This window comes from Trematomus bernacchii, unplaced genomic scaffold (genome assembly GCF_902827165.1).
Source record: "Trematomus bernacchii unplaced genomic scaffold, fTreBer1.1, whole genome shotgun sequence".
In the NCBI taxonomy this organism is placed as follows: Eukaryota; Metazoa; Chordata; class Actinopteri; order Perciformes; family Nototheniidae; genus Trematomus; species Trematomus bernacchii.
Window position 1 is genome coordinate 1,207,350 of NW_022987581.1, and position 19,573 is coordinate 1,226,922.

The 19,573-nt window shown below is 45.5% G+C and overlaps 1 protein-coding gene and 1 non-coding gene across 2 annotated transcripts in view; both read left to right on the forward strand.

Annotated features, from left to right (window-relative positions):
- The window catches only part of wu:fb95e10 (mucin-5AC), a 30,719-nt gene extending 17,099 nt beyond the window's left edge, over window positions 1-13,620 (forward strand). Inside the window, exons 4-5 of the mRNA XM_034127046.1 lie at window positions 10,502-10,728; window positions 10,854-13,620. Coding sequence (XP_033982937.1) covers window positions 10,502-10,728; window positions 10,854-13,561 — 2,935 coding nt within the window. The 3' untranslated portion in view covers window positions 13,562-13,620. The remainder of the gene's footprint in view (window positions 1-10,501; window positions 10,729-10,853) is intronic.
- On the forward strand, window positions 8,450-8,556 carry LOC117480034. Its single transcript, XR_004555626.1, has one exon. It is a non-coding gene; the product is annotated as a U6 spliceosomal RNA (small nuclear RNA).
- Window positions 13,621-19,573: the final 5,953 nt, after the last annotated feature.

Consider the following 19,573-nt stretch of genomic DNA (forward strand, 5'->3'; position numbering starts at 1 on the left):
CAGCTGAAACTAGGCTACTAGCTACAGTACAGCTGAAACTAGGCTACTAGCTACAGTACAGCTGAAACTAGGCTACTAGCTACAGTACAGGTGAAACTAGGCTACTAGCTACAGTACAGGTGAAACTAGGCTACTAGCTACAGTACAGGTGAAACTAGGCTACTAGCTACAGTACAGGTGAAACTAGGCTACTAGCTACAGTACAGGTGAAACTAGGCTACTAGCTACAGTACAGGTGAAACTAGGCTACTAGCTACAGTACAGGTGAAACTAGGCTACTAGCTACAGTACAGGTGAAACTAGGCTACTAGCTACAGTACAGGTGAAACTAGATGAGCTTTTTTTTTTTTTTAAACTCTCGCTCTGACTCAGACAGGTTGAAAGAGACGACACACACATTTTTCCCACCCGCATTCCGGGAAGACCCGCCCTACTGTGCCTCTGATTCGCAGACTGTTGGTGGGGGAAAAAAACGCTGACGGGATGCTGAATGTGATTGGACCAAAGCGTTGAAAGACACACACAGACAGTGGAACAGTCAGACATGCAGAGCGCTGTATGCAGTGGACATAGCGGAGGATTTTGACTTGTTGCGTTGTGGACGATGTCTCGCAGATAATACAGATAATACAGATAATACATATGAAAAGTATAATTTGCTCAGAGTCCAGAGACAGTTGTGGTTCGGTCCGGACTTTGAGGATGCCTGGCCTTAAGGGATAGTTTGACATTTTGGGGATGATTGTATTTTTAAATAGTAAGTCCACCTCATATTTCTAAAAAGCAATATACCATATTTTAGGGATCCTTATCAGAAATCTATATATTTATATAATTTTAATAACAAGAGTTTTTTACTGTGGCCGACAGTTGCTAACTTCTAAAACTGCCTAAAACATATCCATTAGGAGAGACGCGCTGCAGTTTCAAAACGATGCAAGTACAGAAACACAAATGTGCCAAAACACATACAAATGAAGAAACATCTTCACCACCTTGGCAGCACATGCACACTGTTGACTCAAAGCGCAGTATAAACGAAACACTGCAAACACAAAACGCTGTTATTACAAAAGCACTGCAAGGAGCTCAAAACACAACGGAAACCAGGGGACACTAAAAAGTGACGCACACAGCTGGGACCGGAGCGCTTGGTGACGTTAAGGATTATAAAGTTGGCCAACTCTGTTAGTCTGTTTTGTAGTTTTAGGTGTTTTGGCTGTATATTTGAAATGACTCTCGTTAGCTACGTTGGCTAGCTAACTTACAGCAGATCTGCATTAATATCGGAAGGAATCATGCAATCACATAAGCGCTGTTTCTTCAAGTTGATGAATATTTGATGTGCTGTCAGCTTTGCATCGTTTTTAGAACTGCAGCGCGTTTCTCCTAATGGAAGTGTTTGGGGCTGTTGGAGCTCGTTTGCACCTGCCAGCCACCGTAGGTTTGCCTTGATTAAAAGACGCCATCACAAACCCACCTTTTTTTTCTTCTTCTCTACTTGTTATTGCCAATAGACAAACAAGACGTTCACACTACGTTTTCAGCCCTGAAATCCCTTAGGTGACCCCACACACACTCTGCATGTGCCACGGCTGGCAGTTGGATCGTTGAGATTATGCTCAGATTAAAGCTGTGTACAAATGGTTGTTGTGCAAACATCTAATTAGGACGTATTACACAGGGGCACGTTGGTAGTGGCCACTGTGGTACAGAGCGCTCAACGCCACGTGGTAACACACACAAATGAACCCTGTTAGATCAACTTTAATACCACACTCTAAATGTGAATGTTGGTAATTTAATTATCAAGCATTACAACCATCACACCCGTCCTCTACCGCTGGATATATTTCAGACAGCGGGGCTTTAGAGAAGAAAATCTTGTGGTAGAACTTTGGAATATGAGTGCAAGGCAGGCAGTATAAGAGCTTTAATGGGTCGTATCATTAGCCCTCTTTTATCCTTGATCAGTAAAGTATTAACCACTCATTAAATGAGTATTGCTCTTTTTCCACTAAGATAGTTCAATTGCAAAACAGTTTACCAATGCAGCTCTCAACCCCGACATTTTTTCAACTGGGGCACCAACTGTTTCCTCAGCTGGCAACAAGAACAGTGAGCTGAGTCGGTGGAGGCAGGGTGTAATTAACCTGAGCAACAAGGGTTAAGATTAAGACTCACTTTGTGAATCCCTGAGGCGATATTCCGTTTTTATTCTCTATATTCTTACAGTTCTGCTCCAATCTGGACCAGAACTTGAAATAGAAAAATGGCTAATATATGACGACACACATTATATAAAATCGACCCCAATTTATTTTTCACCATACTTTTAATGACAACCCGTTTGCTATCATTATCATTTTTTAACAGTGAATAACCCTAAACCCAAACCTCGGCTCTCATGTTTCATTCATTTATTAACTAAATATCATCAGTTATTATCACACTATCAGAAGATAGACTTTAGTAAAAAAAAAAGAGCCCATCACAATTTATGTCGTAAACAGTGACGTCGCGACTTGGGCTCTAATTGGTGGAGAAGCAAACTGGTTCCTAAGTTGTTCGCAAGTTGAACCAACTGTTAACTAAACTAAACCCAGCACGGACTATAACTGAACTCAACTCAGTGGAAAAGGGTTATGCCGTGTCTGTCCTTTTTACATTTGAAAAACAAATTATGAGCAGGTTTGTCAAAAGACGAGGCGGAAATCAAGCCGAAGCTAATATTGTAATCAGGTTAATATTGGATTATTATTGCGTCTAAGTGCACTTGATATGCAGCGTTTCAGTGTGAGTCAGTGAAATGTGTTGGTGGGTGTTTGGCCCAGAGAAGGATTTATCTGCATCTGAATCCCCACGAGAGAGAGCTATAACCATTACTGACGATAGACTCCTCTGACAGTACCCTCGTAGGCATACTTTGTGAAATGTGTGTGTGTGTGTGTGTGTCTGTGTGTGCAAGTCAGCATTTGTATATGTGATGTGTTCTGACAGGGCCATACATTTCCGCTTTAATTAGATTTTGCCCTTTTCCAACCTCACTCATCCCTTAATTCAGGTTCCTATCAGCGGTGTGTTGGAGACGGAAACACATTAACTGCCACGTAAAACACACACCCTGCTTCCCCTGTCGCTGTCACACACACACACGCACACACACACCCGCAGAGGCCCTCTCAATTTACTCAGTGTTACTCTTAAGGCTCAATCGATTTAATTCCATCAGCTGCAGGCCGACAAATAAAAGTGCAGAGCAAATGCAGGTTCACTTAGCGACATCAATCTAATTTAAGTGTCTCGTTCCAACTATTAAGCTGGAGGTTTTAGTGGAATTAAATTAGGTTTTTTAGTTGTTGATGCCAGGAACTATTTATTATGGCTCTGACATAATGCACAGCCAACGTTTTGAGAACAGACTTTTGACTAGTTTGAAAGCTCTTGTGTATATAAAAAAACGTTTTAGTTGTATAGGAAAGGTAACCTCTTCTGTATATGAATCTTATTGTCACATCTTTGAACTAGCTTAGATGCTAGCTACTACTCACACAGTGCAGTTTCCGGGTCAGTGAGGGTGCAGAAGCTGAGGCGATGGTAATTAATTGTTTATGTGACGTATTGTATGTCGTGGAAGAAGCTTGTGTTAACCACATAACTTATTTAAGGCGTCTAACTAAAAACCTTTTCAGAAAACCATTGACTTCCTGCACCATTCTATCAAGTGTCAGCTTGTGTCTGTACCTGCCTTTTTTCTCACCTGATATGTCGCATGTACTGTAAACGCCACGGAGCACATTCCCTTTATATGTGTTTCTTCAGTGTGTGCTTGTTTGATATGGACCCTGCATAGTGGCAGCAGCATGTCATTAAAATGCAGAACATGTGTTCATTTGCCGGTGTATTACTCAGTGTGATGTGGAAGTAAGGGGGGGGGCAGGTTGGTAGAGCACGTGCTGAGCCACAGAGCCACTTTCTCATGCTGATGCAGTGAGTGAAGTGAAACAAAAATGGTGGCAGTGGAGTGTGGAAGCTACACGGCTGAATAAGTCATGCGTCCCCACTGAGCAACCATCACTGCTGCCAGGAGATACAGAGTGTGAGGGCTGTGCACGCAGAGAGCGAGAGGTGTGTGTGTGTGTGTGGGGGGGAGTGAGTGAGTGTGTGTGGGAGTGAGTGTGTGTGTGTGTGTGGGAGTGGGAGGCAGAGGTAAAAAAAAAAAAGGAAACAGACGACCAGAGGGTTTCTCTGTGTGAAGCAGAGGGTGATATCGCCTATAGATTAGAGGACATAGGAAGGGTATTCAGCTCTTATTGTACAGACTCAGACAGGAAATGGGACACGCTCGCCGTCATGTGATCAGGTGCTTTTCCATTTTTCGCTGTCCCTTCTGTGCCAACCTCTGTTCCCACATTAGTCACGCTGTTCTCCCCGCCGAGGGTCCCTAAGGGATGATACGTTTTTACTGCCGTGGATTGAATGCAACCCTCCTCATGATCTCACAAATTACCGCCTAGCTAGTGTGTGTGTGTGTGTGTGTGTGTGTGTGTGTGTGTGTGTGTGTGTGTGTGTGTGTGTGTGTGTGTGTGTGTGTGTGTGTGTGTGTGTGTGTGTGTGTGTGTGTGTGTGTGTGTGTGTGTGTGTGTGTGTGTGTGTGTGTGTGTGTGTGTGTGTGTGTGTGTGTGTGTGTGTGTGTGTGTGTGTGTGTGTGTGTGTGTGTGTGTGTGTGTGTGTGTGTGTGTGTGTGTGTGTGTGTGTGTGTGTGTGTGTGTGTGTGTGTGTGTGTGTGTGTGTGTGTGTGTGTGGATCCCCATCGGGGTCCTCGCCCCGGACATTACACTACAGTCCAGAGGGAAGCAGGGGACGTGTTGCTCAGGCCGTAAATCCTCCGTCCTGTTCTGGGTGTGGCAGAGGACTCTGTGAGGCAGTCGTCAGCTGCCATGATGTTATAAGGGGGGGGGGGGGAGCCGCAGAGCCAATTAACAAATGGATAGAGAGGGAAGGAAATAGGAGAGCGGGAAGGAAATAGGAGAGAGAAGGAGGTGTGAGACAAAGGTCTGGGGTGTGTTCACTCATGCTGCAGACATGTGATGGATGTAGAATAAATCAGAGCCTACATATCATCTTTTCTATTTCCATGTATACATGAACAACATGCATTATGGTGCCTTTGGAACATTACATGTTTGAATTGGCACATATCTGCCCATCGATATTTAATGAAACATTTGAACAGAGCTGCAATGACCTCACTTGTCTGTCTTTTGTACATTTTGTCCAGTCTGTACAAAATGTAATACTGTGACCTGATTTCTCTTTTGTTCTACACAGACTTGAATATCAAACAACATCTGACGACAATTTCTGAGTGCTGTAAAGTTTCTATTAACACTTTATGCTGTTGACGTGTTCTTTGATTTATGTATTTTCTTTAACTCAAAAATCAATGACAGAGAGAAAAATGAGAAAAATAAGAGAGATCTGGAGAATGAGAAACACTACTCGCGTTTACAGCCTCACTAAACAGTAGAGCTGCTTCAATAAAACCAGGTATTGATCCGTTGATCAGCTGATCAGAATACTTTTGTGAAAGTTTCTAAATGTTTTATGAAATTCAATTAAAGAGAATGAAAATATGTTTATAAACATGGACATTTAAAATAAGTATAAAAAGATACAATTAAATAAAAAAGATATGAACAGAGGAAGGTACAGTAAAAAGGATAACAAAATTGTTTTAATACAAATATCTTTTTATAAACTTAAGAAGTACAAATGTTCACATTGTATAGTACTACAGCACATAACATGTATATGGGCTATTACAAAAATTAGCTTTCCTGCTTTTTCCCTTTTCTACATCATATTAAAGTGAACGTCTTTGAAAGATTGAGAAACAAATCTGCCGATGTGATCCTGTTTGAGTTGTTTTGCCATACAGTGCATGAGATGCTCTTACATTTCAGATGAGATGTTGTGTAAAATAAATTAGCCGAGGGCTGCACTTCCTGCTTCGCTGCTGCAGAGCTCAGAGCTCCAAAGTGAGCTCTTATTGTCCCACAAAGATACATCAGTACATAGATAATCACATTAAGAGAGGAGAGCTCTAAACAGGTTCATTTAACCAGAAAAGGATCCAAAGTGCCCCCTACCTGCCTCCATACTCCTGCTGCTGCTGCTTCATTAACGCAGCATCATATTTAATTTGTTGCTCGTTAAAGGGGGGGGGGGGGGTTCCACCACAGTGCTGCGGGGAAGAAGTCTGCCTGCATGCTCTCTTAGCTTCCTGCTTACTCGTTCGCCTCCTTCATGGTGCGTCTCATTCATTAAATCTCACCAGACTCTTGTTGCAACAAAAGCGGCACCAGAAGGCAGCCATTGCTCTCACACACAGATCTCCTGCCTCTTTGCCGCCATGACAGAGGGAACGTGTGGCAGCAATAAAACTAGATTGTAATTCATGGTCCTCAGGCAAACAGTGCAAACTTTTAAGTATTTGTCTGTGTGCCTGTAGCAACTAGCAGTCATCAGATTCTTCAGCTTGAGTGCATTTCTGGGCTTTCTGTCCAACATTCGCTCCAACCCCGATTTGTAGTGTTGTTTCTCTTGGCAGTGCCTGCGGTGAAATGTGAACAATGAGCACAGCCTCCTGCTAAGACGAGTTCAAGATCATCGTTTAGAAACTACAATAACACACAGGCTCCTCTGTCCTTCAGCTCAGCTTGATTACAGAAGGAAAGGAGGCTACAAATATCAGAAGTATCAATAGAGTGGTGCAGGAATGAGTCCTGAACCTGGAAATGAGTCGGCATCTTACAGGGGTCATTAAAAACCTGGAAAAGTCATGGAAATTCAAAATGCTAATTCCAGGCCCTGGAAAAGTTATGGAAAACAATATTTTTCCCAAAGTTTTGGAAAAGTCATGAAAATTTAACTAAAGTTGCATCAAATATAATTTATATTTTATCCATCTAATAAATACTGTATCGTATAGTAATGAAAAATAAAATGGTATAACTGTCGAGGTATTTTGCCGGTGAGAGATTTGAGTTGCTTTAGCGTGTAGAAGCTAGTAAGCCTATTTGATTTGTTTTAGATAGGCACAACATGTTTCATATGCAGACCTTATTTTCCTGTTCCATGTTCAAATAAACCATTTTCAGTGGTACGCTGAGAAAGAGTCATTTTTTTGGTCATGGAAAATTAGGTAAAGGTCATGGAGAAGTCATTGAAAAGTCATTGAAAATCATTGGTGAAAAAGTGTATGAACCCTGATCTTAGCACTCCATGGTTCATTCCTCTAAAAGACAAGGTTTTTTAAGTTGGTTTTGGTTAGATGCCAGAATTAGCATTTCTACCACTTCCGGTTGTGAGTTCTACAAAAAGACGACATCCCTGCACCTCTCGATGCATCATTGTGTTCAGGCATTGTCATCGTGTTGCTGAACAGCTTTTAATCTCACAACACAAGATCTCATTTAGCTCTGGCCAGGTCTCCTAAGTATTATAATAGGCTTTCCTCTGTGCACACTGCCTCCTCGGATAAGCCACAAGAAGACTTGATATAAGATAATGTGTAATCGGATGAATATTATCTGCCCCCTCTGTCCCATCTCCTGGTCTCTATCTCCCTTTTTCCCCTTTCTTTCTCGGTGACCGGGTTCATTTCCAGCGCTCCCTAAAGTAGCCCTGCCATTTTGGATGATCCATTTCCCCGTTATCAGACAGATTATTGTGAATGCTCTCTCTGAGTATCCCCCTCCTCAGCATATCCCATCTCTAATGTCTCTATCTTATAAGTCTCCCATTCTCCTTTCCCTGTAATTCCTCTCCTATCTTTTACTCTCCACTTCAGGCACCACACAGACTCAAAGAGCTTAGTCTCATTTCACCTTTTAACATCTTGTTCTGTAAAACACTTTTAGGTTTTAGTCTAAAAATCTCTATGAACTCTTCCCATTTTAAGTTCAGGAATTTTCAAGAGATCATGTTATAGTGAGTATAACTCTGCAATAGTTTTAATGTCCATGAATCATAAGCAAACATACAATGTGATGTAATTAGCTTAGAGCACTGGATATTCCTTGTTCATAATTCCTAATAGTAATAATCATTATGAAACATTGTTTTATTTATAACTTATACGTTTAAGTTGATCATAATACTTAATTTAGTTGATGGTCACTTACTGACCTTTTTTGTAAGCGCTACAAACACTTCCATTATATGATTATACTTCATATAGTATCATAATAATGCATTATATGGCAACAATTATAATTTGACAACTGTAATACACAATGATACCTGTCCTGACCTTTATTAGTCATCATCAAATGCTTTTATTATTATTTGTTATAAAGCAATGTGAATGTGCTTAGAATTGAAAGGATATAGTGGTATAAGCAGATATAACACAATAGTTCATTTAAACAGCATTATAGACATGGTGATTGCTCAGGCAGCGCATATGACACATTGGAATTCATACAGAGAAGATTAGCATGGCCCATACATAAAGATGACACACACATTTGTGTCATAGAAATTGTTACTGAAATATAACATGCAGTGCATCCGCTCACACTAAAGTTTCTTAATGTAGACATTCATTCAAAACTGTTTCCCCATACCCAGCAATGTACATTTTTCCAGCTGATAGTCATGATCATATTCAGCGTCTCAAAATAACAAAATAAAAAAAGGCCTTTGTTTTGCTACAAGAACACTTGACATGTTTCCTCTCATCAGCCTTTCCAGTAAACACAGTCAGCTCCTCACGTACTAAATCAATGTGTCACCAATGAGTCTGTTAGTGGTTTCCATACCCCCATTTGTACGGCTTTTAGATGAGTTAATCTGCATCAACATGCTCCAACAACACCAGCGTGAGTAACACCTTTCACTACCCTGCAGCCAACTCTGGATCAGCTGTAAAAGCCTGTTTGAACTTCCGACGTGACCGCACCCCATTTGCGTCGCCTCCCGTTTGCTCCCTGGCTCTAATCTCATTTCATGTTACCGAGGCGTACTCCTCTACATCTGCCAGGCTGCTGATGGCACGCACTTCCTCCTCTGCCTTACACAATGCTTTTCAAACGGCACCACGGTTCCAGCGAGGGGGGGATTTGGAGAAAGTTATTTTTGTTCTCCTTTCAGTATAAAAGATTTAACATGGTCCCATCTTCACTCGCTGTTCTCTTTCTGCCAGTACTAGCTGCGTTCTTTATTTAGAAACAGGCCGTTAGGATGGATGATGGATGTAGGTTACCTCACTCAGATGTGACGTAGGAGCCGGATTCTGGGCCAGGCTGATGCATACCGCCTGGAGTTTAGACAGGAGATCAGGGACAGGGTCCACTGGGGCTGTGAGGCCTCTCTGGGACCCGTTGTGACTCAACTCCCAGACTGCGTCACTTCGTAGACCCTCAGGGGGGTTTGTCATGGCGCCGAGGGAGCTTGGTCTGGGGCTCAGATGTGATTTGTTTAGGAAATGCATATCAAACTATTTAAAACAAAGCCTTCCTTACAGGTCAATGCGTTTCAAACAAGGGCTGCACAACTAACAAAATATGGACTAGTGCAATATCCAAATCACAGACAAGGCTAAACGTGTCTAAACATCATAATTACGTTTTGCTGAGCTGAAGAGATTTCCCAAATTGAAGAAAAAGGGATTAAAAGAAACATTTGAAAACATGAATACATGCCGACTCACTAAACTCTTCTGTGCTGCACTTAAAAAAAACGTCAAGACTCGAGCAAGAAAACGAAGGGGTGTCCTGGGTCATACATTGTAAGCATGCCAGACAAATAGGCAGGTGCTTTGAACATATTGAGTTTTAAATCAATCCACAAACTGACAGGGAACCAATGTAAGGACTTGAAACTAGCTCTTATGTGTTCTCTCCTTCTGGTCTGAGTTTCAAATCAATAATAATTAAAGGGGTTAGTCAGCGCTCTAGTCTTTGACATTGTAATCTTCAGTGGTGTTTTCCTCCTGTTCAGAAGTATTGGATCTGGGCTGATGCCAAATCTGTGAACGGCTATTTAGGTCAGCGCCTCTCCTTATCCCTTCCCTACATGTATTGTTGTTTTCACGTCTACACAAGCAGTCTTGCTCATGTTAGCGCTGCCTCTGAGGGTTTCCTCTGGCACTCTAAGTGACTCACGGGTGACACAGCAGAGTCCTGCTCCCTGTCACATCAGTTCTGGGCCTCTGTAGGACAGGTCTGACCGCCTCGTGGACCTGATGTTGACCCTGAGCCGTAGCGTGACAACTCTTAGCTTCAGTCACTTTCAATTACTCCTAATCCTCTCCAATTGTAAATGAGGAAATCACCATCTTTTTAAGCTCATTAAAGAAGTCTGTCTCATGGGGATGTTGACTGACAGTAAGCCCAGATTACACCAGTAGAGATATTAATGATGAAGAGATACCATCATTGTTTCCCCAGATCTCTTTTCAGTATTTCTTCATTCTTTGTTTTTGTTTCTTCAGGACTCCAACCGGCACGCCTGCATCATCTCGCCCTGCCACAGGCCCAACCCGGACCCCCACCTCCAGCACAGCCAAGAGCTCCCCAGCTACTCCCAAAACTACCACCCCGAAAACCTCCTCCACCACCACCGCCAAGCCTGCGGCCTCCAGACTAACCTCCACTACCCCCTCTGGTGGCAAGCCTCCGGCATCACAGACATCCAGAACCACAACCCCTGTGAAGAAAGGTAAATAATGGACATATAGCCATTCATTGATTTTGAAGACATTCCCTTTTTCCTGTATCTCAATATGCTGTAGTTCTGTTCAATTCTGTCATTCTTAACCATTCCTTGTGCTGTGTTTCCCCCAGATGTTACCAAACCTGCTGCTTCAGCATCCAAAAAGCCATCAGACTCCCCCCTCACCCGCCCCCCCATCACAAAGTCGGTCAAACCTGAGACCCCCAAATCCGCCTCGAAATCAGACGTCCCAGCCAAAAAGCCTGCAGCCAGTAAGGACACAAAGACGCCCACCCGGCCTAAAACTGAGAGTAAGCCAACTCCTTCCAAGGCTCCTGGCTTGAAAACATCCAAGACCCCCGCCCCCAAGAAAACGGTGGGCAGCAGCACCCCGACTCCAGTGAAGCGCGGCCCCAAAGCGGTGTCTGAAGCAGCGCCGGCGAAAGAGATAGCTGCTGCTGCTGCTGCTGTAGCCGCCGCCGCAGCTATCGCTACTGCTGCTGCTGTCATAGCCGGGCCAGAGGGACCAGAACCAGCTGCTGCTGGGGAACCACAGCTGATGTCCAGCCAGCCCGAAGCGGTACAAGAAAAAACTCCAGAACCTACACCAGAGCCTGAACCAGAATCATTCCAAGTGCGAGAAACATCTCCAGAGCCCCTCCCAGAACCCCTGTCAGATGCAGAACTTGGAGCAGCCTCTGTCAATCAGTTGTCGGCTGATTTAGACCGCTTTAAATTCTCCGCGTCTGCTAAAGACACCTCCCTGGGAACCACCGTCATGTCTCCTCCTTCCTCTCCTCTGTGCCCGGCCTCCTCTCTGCTGGACATGCAGGTCCAGGCTGATCCCTGGGACCGGAACCAGGACATGGCTCCGTCTCACTTTGCTCCCCAGAGCCTCGTCTACACAGAGGAGGAAAAGGAGAATAAGGACCAGTTTGAGACACAGCAGGATGAGGAGGAAGAGGAAGAGGAGGAAGAGGAGGAGAAGGAGAACCTGTTCATGCCTTCCTCCAAAGCTCCATCTGCGGGCGCCTTCAACCTGATGGCACAGCCTCAGATGGATGCCCTGCTCTCCCCCCATGAGAAGGAGGAGGCGGTTGAAAAGGCTGACGAGGAGATAAACGAGGATGATGAGGAGGAGGATGACGAAGACGAGGAGCAGAGGCGACTGGGCCACCTGCCTTCCCCCCTGGGCACCGACATGAGCACGTCTCAGCCCTCCGAGGAGTTCGCTGTGCGTCCCTCTGCCTTCGGGGGGTCTGCGGGTTGGCACGGCGACGACCTGCTGTCCGGGCTGGACTCGGAGGACGTGAGCAGCTGCAGCCGGCCGGCGGGCGAGTCGGACCTGAGCAGCACGCAGCACACGGCCCTGCTGGAGGGCACGCAGAGCTCCGACGCCCTGGTGGACTCCAGCCTACGAGGGTCAGAGGGAGACGGGAACCTCATGGGATCCCCCAACGTGGAGACCCTCGCCAACGAGGAGGAGGAAGACGAGGAGGACGAGGAGCGGGTGGACGACATGGACCTGAGCTCTGAGAGAGTGGAGGAGCATCACAAAGGGCTCCAGCAGCAGCAGCAGCAGCAGCAGCAGGAGGAAGAGGAGGATGACGAAGATGTGGAGATGCACAGTGAAGGAGTGACGGAGAGCGGAGGGAACGTAGACGAAGACGACTTCAACGAGGAGGAGCGCTTAGACAACCTGAACCGCTCTGCTGCTCCTCCCTGCGCCCCCCCCACCTCCTCCTGGGGTCAGACCAACCCCTTCTGTGATACCTGGGCTCAGTCGGCCACCGTCCCCTCCCCCAGACCCCTCTCTGACCTCGGGGCGGCTGAATCAGTGACCCCTGTCCTGTCTCCGGCTCACATGGCCAGCAGCGCCGCGTCCTTTGCTCCTGGGTCAGTGCAGGAGGAGATGATGAAGGACTCTGAAGATGACGAGGCTCATGGATTGTTTGCCGCCGCAGCAGGAGGCGCTGCCCCCGTCGCCCGTAGCAACAGCGAGACGAGCACGCCCGAGGAGCTCCGTGACTACGACAGCAGCTCGGGGGTGGAGTCCCGCTCCGACAAGCAGCAGACCCCGGTGCCTCCTCACCAGGCCGACATGGAGCAGGACCTGGGCATCCACCTGGAGAAAGGAGACGGGGAGGAGGAGGAGGCCGAGACCCTCCCCGCCGACGAAGTCCTAGGAACGGGACCCCCGACCGCCCCTGCCTCCGCCCCCTCCTCCCCCTCCACCTCAGGAGACGAGGCCAGCGACACAGAAGGCGAGATGCAGATCAACGACCCCGACGCACCACTGATGATGGACGAGAGCGCCCGGTTCGAGAGCCCCCCCCCCACCTGCAGCCTGCCCGCTCTGACGGAGGACGAGGAGGCTCGCGGCGGAGAGGGCGAGGAGGACGGAGGCGGCACCACCCCGCAGTCGGCCAACTCGGTGGCGTCTTACGGCTTCGACTGCACCACGTCCAACTCCAACGCCCACTCCATGGCCGAGAGCTGCGGGAAGAGCCCCGGCATCTTCAGCCTGGAGAACGAGGAGCAGCTGTCGGAGGAGGCCAAGGACCCCTCCCTCATCAAGGAGCTCACGCTGCCCTCCGCCGCCGCCGCCCCCGTGGACCTGACGCCTTTCGGGTTCCCGGGAGACGTCCAGCACGGAAGTCTAGACGAGTACATGCTGGGGGGGAAGATGGCGGCGGAGCACCTGGAGGAGGTCGACCCGCTGGAGCCCCTTCACCACCTCGGGGGGGCCGTGGAGTCCGGAGACCCCGGAGACAGCCAGCCGCCGTACTACTCTACCATTTGTGATAAGACTGATAGTTTTCTGGCAGGTAACGTATAAGTCCCTCCTCTCACCCCCTGAATGCACCTTTTCCCCCGCACCCCCCCCCCCCCCCCCCCCCCCCCCCCCCCCCCCCAACCCACACCCAGTTACCTGTTGTTTGTTTTCTCTCCAGTTGGGTTAGAAGGCTTAGAAACAAAGATTGTAGGAAAAGATTAAAAAAAAAAAAATGAACAAAGGAGATGGAATAAAAAAAATGACTGTAGCAATTTTTAAATGAAGCCTCCCTCTTTCATATGGTCATGGTTATGAGTGTACGGCTTACTATGTACAATAGCTACTACCATTTTCTAGTAGAATGTTCTTTTTAAGTAACACTGCATACCCTGAAGCCCCTGCTGGGGACTGACTGACTGATCGGTCCGCTGGGACTGAGCTTTTAAAACCGAGAAAAAAGAAAAAAAAAACTGACGGAAAGAAATGGACTCATTGTGTATTTATCCTGCTGTTTTTACCGAACAAATGTCGATGATTTCTTTTTGTTTTGTATTTGCATATTTGTGTTATTATTTTCTGTTGAAACCTGGTCCTCCCCACCCCGTGTACACGCTTCATGTTCGACCGCACCATAGCGATAGTCACATGCTCCTTCTTTGTGTTTAAAGACTTTTAGCTATCAAAATAAAAGCTAGATATTAACACGGCAGACTTGTTTGAGGTAGGTGTGGGAGTGTTAGATTGCAGTTGGTGAAGTTTTAAATGTGTGCTTTACGAGGCTCTTCGCATTGGTTGTTACGGTATATAACGTGCAGTCACGTACAGTATGTGTTTCAGGCGTTTTGGTTAGCTGATCATATGTGTTCCAGAAGAGACCACAACTAGCCTTTTATTTGTGATGGGACCCTGCATTGTCCTCCATCGCTATCACAGCCCAGCTTTACACTCATAGCGAGCGTTTGGTTTACTATTTCAACAGTATATTGCATGTTTAACTAACATAAAGACTGTACTACCTTGACTTTGAAACAATTCTACACTAGCCATGTTCATAACTGAATGGTTCACACTAGGTTATCTTTCAAAATTCCATTAAAACATCATTACAAGGCATTCTGTTCCTGTTTCTTATTTTCCCGATGGATCCAGCATGCTGAACTTTCTGTCCTCGTGTCCGAGTCGCTGTGTCTCTGTATGTCTCCACAACCTGTTCCCATGGCAACTCCTACTCTCCACCATGGGAATAACCAGTAAACAGGAAGTGATGCAACATTGTACAATGGTGTTGTATATATAAAATGGAATTTTGGTCAAATCAAAGAGGTAATGGTGTCCCTGCTCCATGTTTATGACCTCATGACATTTTCAGATAATACAGGTGTTGCTCACCTAAAGGTACCCTGTGTAGGTTTGAGTTTAAGCGTCAACAAACACGCTGAATGTGTCTCGTATAACAATTTATAAGATTAATATACAACTTGAATCCTTTGGTTTTCTACATCCATGTCCACTAGATTGAAGTCTTCTTTGCCTTTGTTGGTGCAAGACTTATTTTGTTGGGAGTTGTATCATCACCAACCGTCGATCAATGGTAGGACAGCTACCAATTCTTTTTTTACAATCAAGGTTTATTTTCACGTCTTTAAAAAGATCCTAAGTGATATACTCAGATGTAATGAGCTAGCCCTTTTATTCTTATATCAACTTTCTCAACCCATTATACAGTAATCAACTAATTGTATATATTTGATCATTCTAAAATGGAAACAATATATAAATATGGAGATTGCTTTCTTAAGATTCAAGGTTTCTTAAATCAAAGTAAACTGAATATCTTTGGGATTCATACTCGTACAACAAGACAAGGCATCAACTTGGTCTGTCAAACTAGGATGGACAATTTTTTTAATCAACCATTTTGATTAAGGAATTAATTGTCAGCTTATAAATGAAGCTTAAAACAGATGGTTACAGTCCTAAAGAGACGAATCACATGACACCAGTTACTCGCGCAAAGAAAAACAGACCTAGGGGTAACACTACTACTTAACTTCACAGGGTACCTTTAAAAGCAATTACGCAGGATATAAAAACAAGGTGACAGTTACTAAGATCTGTCTGCATCATCCTGAATGTCTCACACACACACACACACACACACACACACACACGTACTGAACCAGCCCTTCTACCCTTGAATGCATCCGAATGTTGAAGCTCCAGAAGAACTTCTAAACCCTTTCGTGCCTTTCTCCTGCTCGCTCCTCTTCATCAAAACCCTGATATGGAAAAAGACCCTTTTGTCTGAAAACGTCACACGTTTTCTAAAGTCCTGATCAAGGTTTGTGTTTTGGTACACCACTGCTTTTATTTAGAACATCTACATCACTAAGGGCCTCTGAAATAAGGCAAATCAGCCGCCTTTAGCATCATCTACATGACTTGGTGAATACAAACATGACCTTTCTGTGATGTTTTGTGTCGGTGAAGTCCTCCATGTTGTCATTTGTCCTTTTAAATGTCTATATGTGTAGATGACTGCTGTCCTGCATGATAACCTACGACTTCATCGGTGACAAGGCAGCAGATATGAGTGTGCTATACCTGTGTAAGATAGCTAACAATATTAAAGCAATCCCAGGAAAATATCTTCATATCAAAGAAAATGCAACTTTAGAGAGAAAACATCATGCGGTAACTACCTTATGATTTGATTTGTACAAACTGTGTATTTACTCCTGTGTCATGGATGTCACTTTATTTTTGAGAGCCCCGTATATTTTCAGTTTTGGTTGCACCTCCGCCCTCGTGTCGACTCTCTCTCCTGAACCCTGTTCCTCCCGGTCCCTGTTGTCGTGCCACCCGCTCTGTTTGATGCATGCATCTCTAACGGATGCACCAAGTGATCTTGACTGTCTCACAGGAGACGAGAAGACGGACCAACACGTGGACGAACATCTGCAAACGCTCTCGCAGGAAGACAACTGGAACCAGAACCACAGCGATGACGACGATGATCCCGTGGGAAACGGACACTACTTGGCTCTGGTGCCCGGCAACAGGAGGCCCATCGACCCGACTGTCGCGGCTCATTTCGCTGACATGGCCCCCCGTTCTCCTCTGATAGAAGCTGCTACCGCCGGAGGAGAGCAGCTGAGAAAGCTGGAGCAGCACCAGGAGAAGCTGAAGGAGATGCAGCACCGTCAGGAGCAGGAGCGGCAGAAGAGGCAGTGGCTGGAGGAGGAGCGTCTGAGGCTGGATCAGCAGAAGCAGCTGGAGCAGCAGCGCAGGGACCTGCTCCAGCTGCAGCTCCAGCAGCAGCAGCAGCACCGGCAACGCAGGCAGGTCCTCCAGTGGCAGCTGGAGCTGGAGCAGCAGTACCGCATGCAGCAGAAACACCTCCAGCAGCAGCAGCAGCTCAGGAGGAGCCCCACTGGAGTCATGCTGTCTCCGTCCTCCGGGCTCTGCACCATCTACGAGGCGATGGAGACGAGCGACGAGGAGGACGGGGAGCAGAACAGGAAGCCCTCTGCTCAGGGAGCCAATCAGGACTTCCAGCTGCGCCCGGTGCCTCCTCAGGACCTGGAGTGGAACAGGAAGGTGGACATGGTGCAGCAGCTCATCAACCAGACCCTGATGCTGTCCGGAGACGGAGGCCTCCCCCCTCTCCTGCTCCTCCCCGTGGGCACTGGAGGCACCTTGAGCCCCCTGGAGAGCAGCCTGTGGCCCGACCTGCAGCTCAGCGCTACCCCCCCCGCTGCCACCGTCACCTCCGTCAGCAGCTTCTCCCCCGACAGCAGGGGCAGCTCCCCCCCCGGAGACTGGACCGTGGTGGAGGTGGAGACCCAGCACTGAAGAAAACTGATCCACTAAAGAACACATACATACATCAACTGAAGGAAGGGTTTAAAAGTTTGGGAAATACTCCTACAGTAGTTGCTTTCTGGCAGAGAAACAGCAAGGAAGCGAAATCATACCACTCTATACCATACGCTTTGCTTAGCTTAGCTTAGCTTAGCAGCTCTGACAAAGGTGGCCAAATCAACCAACCAACACCTCAAGATTACTAATTGAATAACTCCAGGAAGTCACTGCCCCCAGCCAAAATAAGGGTTGTGGTATACATGGTAAACCTTGATTTGCAATCACAAGAAGGTTAAGCATTTATCCCGAATGGCTAACCTTAGAAAACAATTGGCTGGATGGTAAACCTCAATTTGTGAAAACGCTTGTTAATAGTTGGGCATTGACTTTGAATGCCTGATTTTAGAAAGATTGCAGCTAGACGGAAACCCTCGATTTAAAAAAAGAAATTGCTAGATAATTATGTTTAGGCATTTACCTCAAAAAGTTGTGACAAAGCTGTGTGCTAGATGGTCACTGGATTTGAAATTAGCAAGATGTCAAGGCGTCGATTTGATTAGTTGATGTTTGGTATATTGCTAGGTAGCGAGTCCTGCTAACATTCTAGCAAAGAGTGCACATTTAGGATTTTCGATCCAAACACGAGCAACTAAAGTTCGGCCTTTCAGACTACTTCTTGTAAAATCCGTTTTTACCTTCTTACAGTCTCTGTGAATGTGTTATTTTGGACAGGGCAGAGCTCGCTGTTTCCCCCGTTTCCAGTCTTTATGCTAAGCTACGCTAAACAGTTAGCTTGCTTTTGCTTCATATTTAGTGGATAAACTTGGGAGTGGTATCAATTATTTTCTACTAACTCTTCCAGAAAGCAAATGATCATATTTTCTAAATGTTAAATTATGACTTTAATCATTTAGATGTGTACATCCTTAGACTGAAATTAAGTGTTTTTATTGTAAGAAAATAACATTCTTACATAGGAGTCGTATCTGAAGCCATATAAGGATTTCAAACGATAAGAATTGTTTTAATCCCATCACAGATCATCACATGACCCCATCAAACCGATTTCATATCAACACACATATTATTATCAGATGATCAAATACTCTGTAGACGCACCGTGTCATTGATTCTAACCTCGCATTAGAGCATGTTTCCGTTCCAGAAGCACTGATTCTCCCTCCTCTGTTCTCTTACTCTGAAACACTATTTTATATTCACTCTGTCATGTGTTGTGTATAGTCTCTTTTATACGTGTCACAATGACCAGATGTTGGTCACCCTCTCTGATGAGAGACTGAGCTATGACGAATTGCACTTCTTTTTACTTCTATTTATTGTGTAGGCCAAAGTATTTATACAGGTAAGTAGCAGTACTGTTAATAGATGTTTGTGGAATTAACAAACCGAAGAATCCTCAAAGTGAACTGTATAAAATATTTTAAACAACCTTTTGTGTGCGCCAAACTAGAGTGGTGCAGTGATGAAGTATTTTGGTAGGCTCCAAAAGTTAGCATCGCAAGCTAATGGGATTTCCCCATTGGATTTCAATATTTCGCAAGAAAAATAAGGTTTGTGGCTAACACATGTTTATGATACTTACATGTTTACTTCAGCAGGATTATCTCCACATATTACCACTTTATGATTTCTGAAGTAAAAAAGCGAATAATGGGCTATAAAGGAACTACAGCACGGTCACATGACTTCACGTCACCACCGCTAAGCTAAAGGAGGCTAAGTTGGGCTACAAAGGAACTACAGCACGGTCACATGACTTCACGTCACCACCGCTAAGCTAAAGGAGGCTAAGTTGGGCTACAAAGGAACTACAGCACGGTCACATGACTTCACGTCACCACCGCTAAGCTAATTAAGGACGCTAATGTTGGGCTATAAAGGACAGCACGGTCACATGACTTAACGTCACCACCGCTAAGCTAAAGGCCACTGATGTTGGGCTATAAAGGAACTACAGCACGATCACATGACTTCACGTCACCACCGCTAAGCTAAAGGTGGCTTATGTTGGGCGTGATGACGTTTAGTCGTCTCATTTAGACGCTTGTTAGCAACTGCTGTTTTTAAATTCACCAGTGGGGTATTTACTGACGTATTTTAAGTCGTAGAACAAAACGTAAAAATCTTGTTAACCACAGACCTTATTTCAGGCTAACAACCAAAACCCCATTCAGAAAACTGTGACTTTGA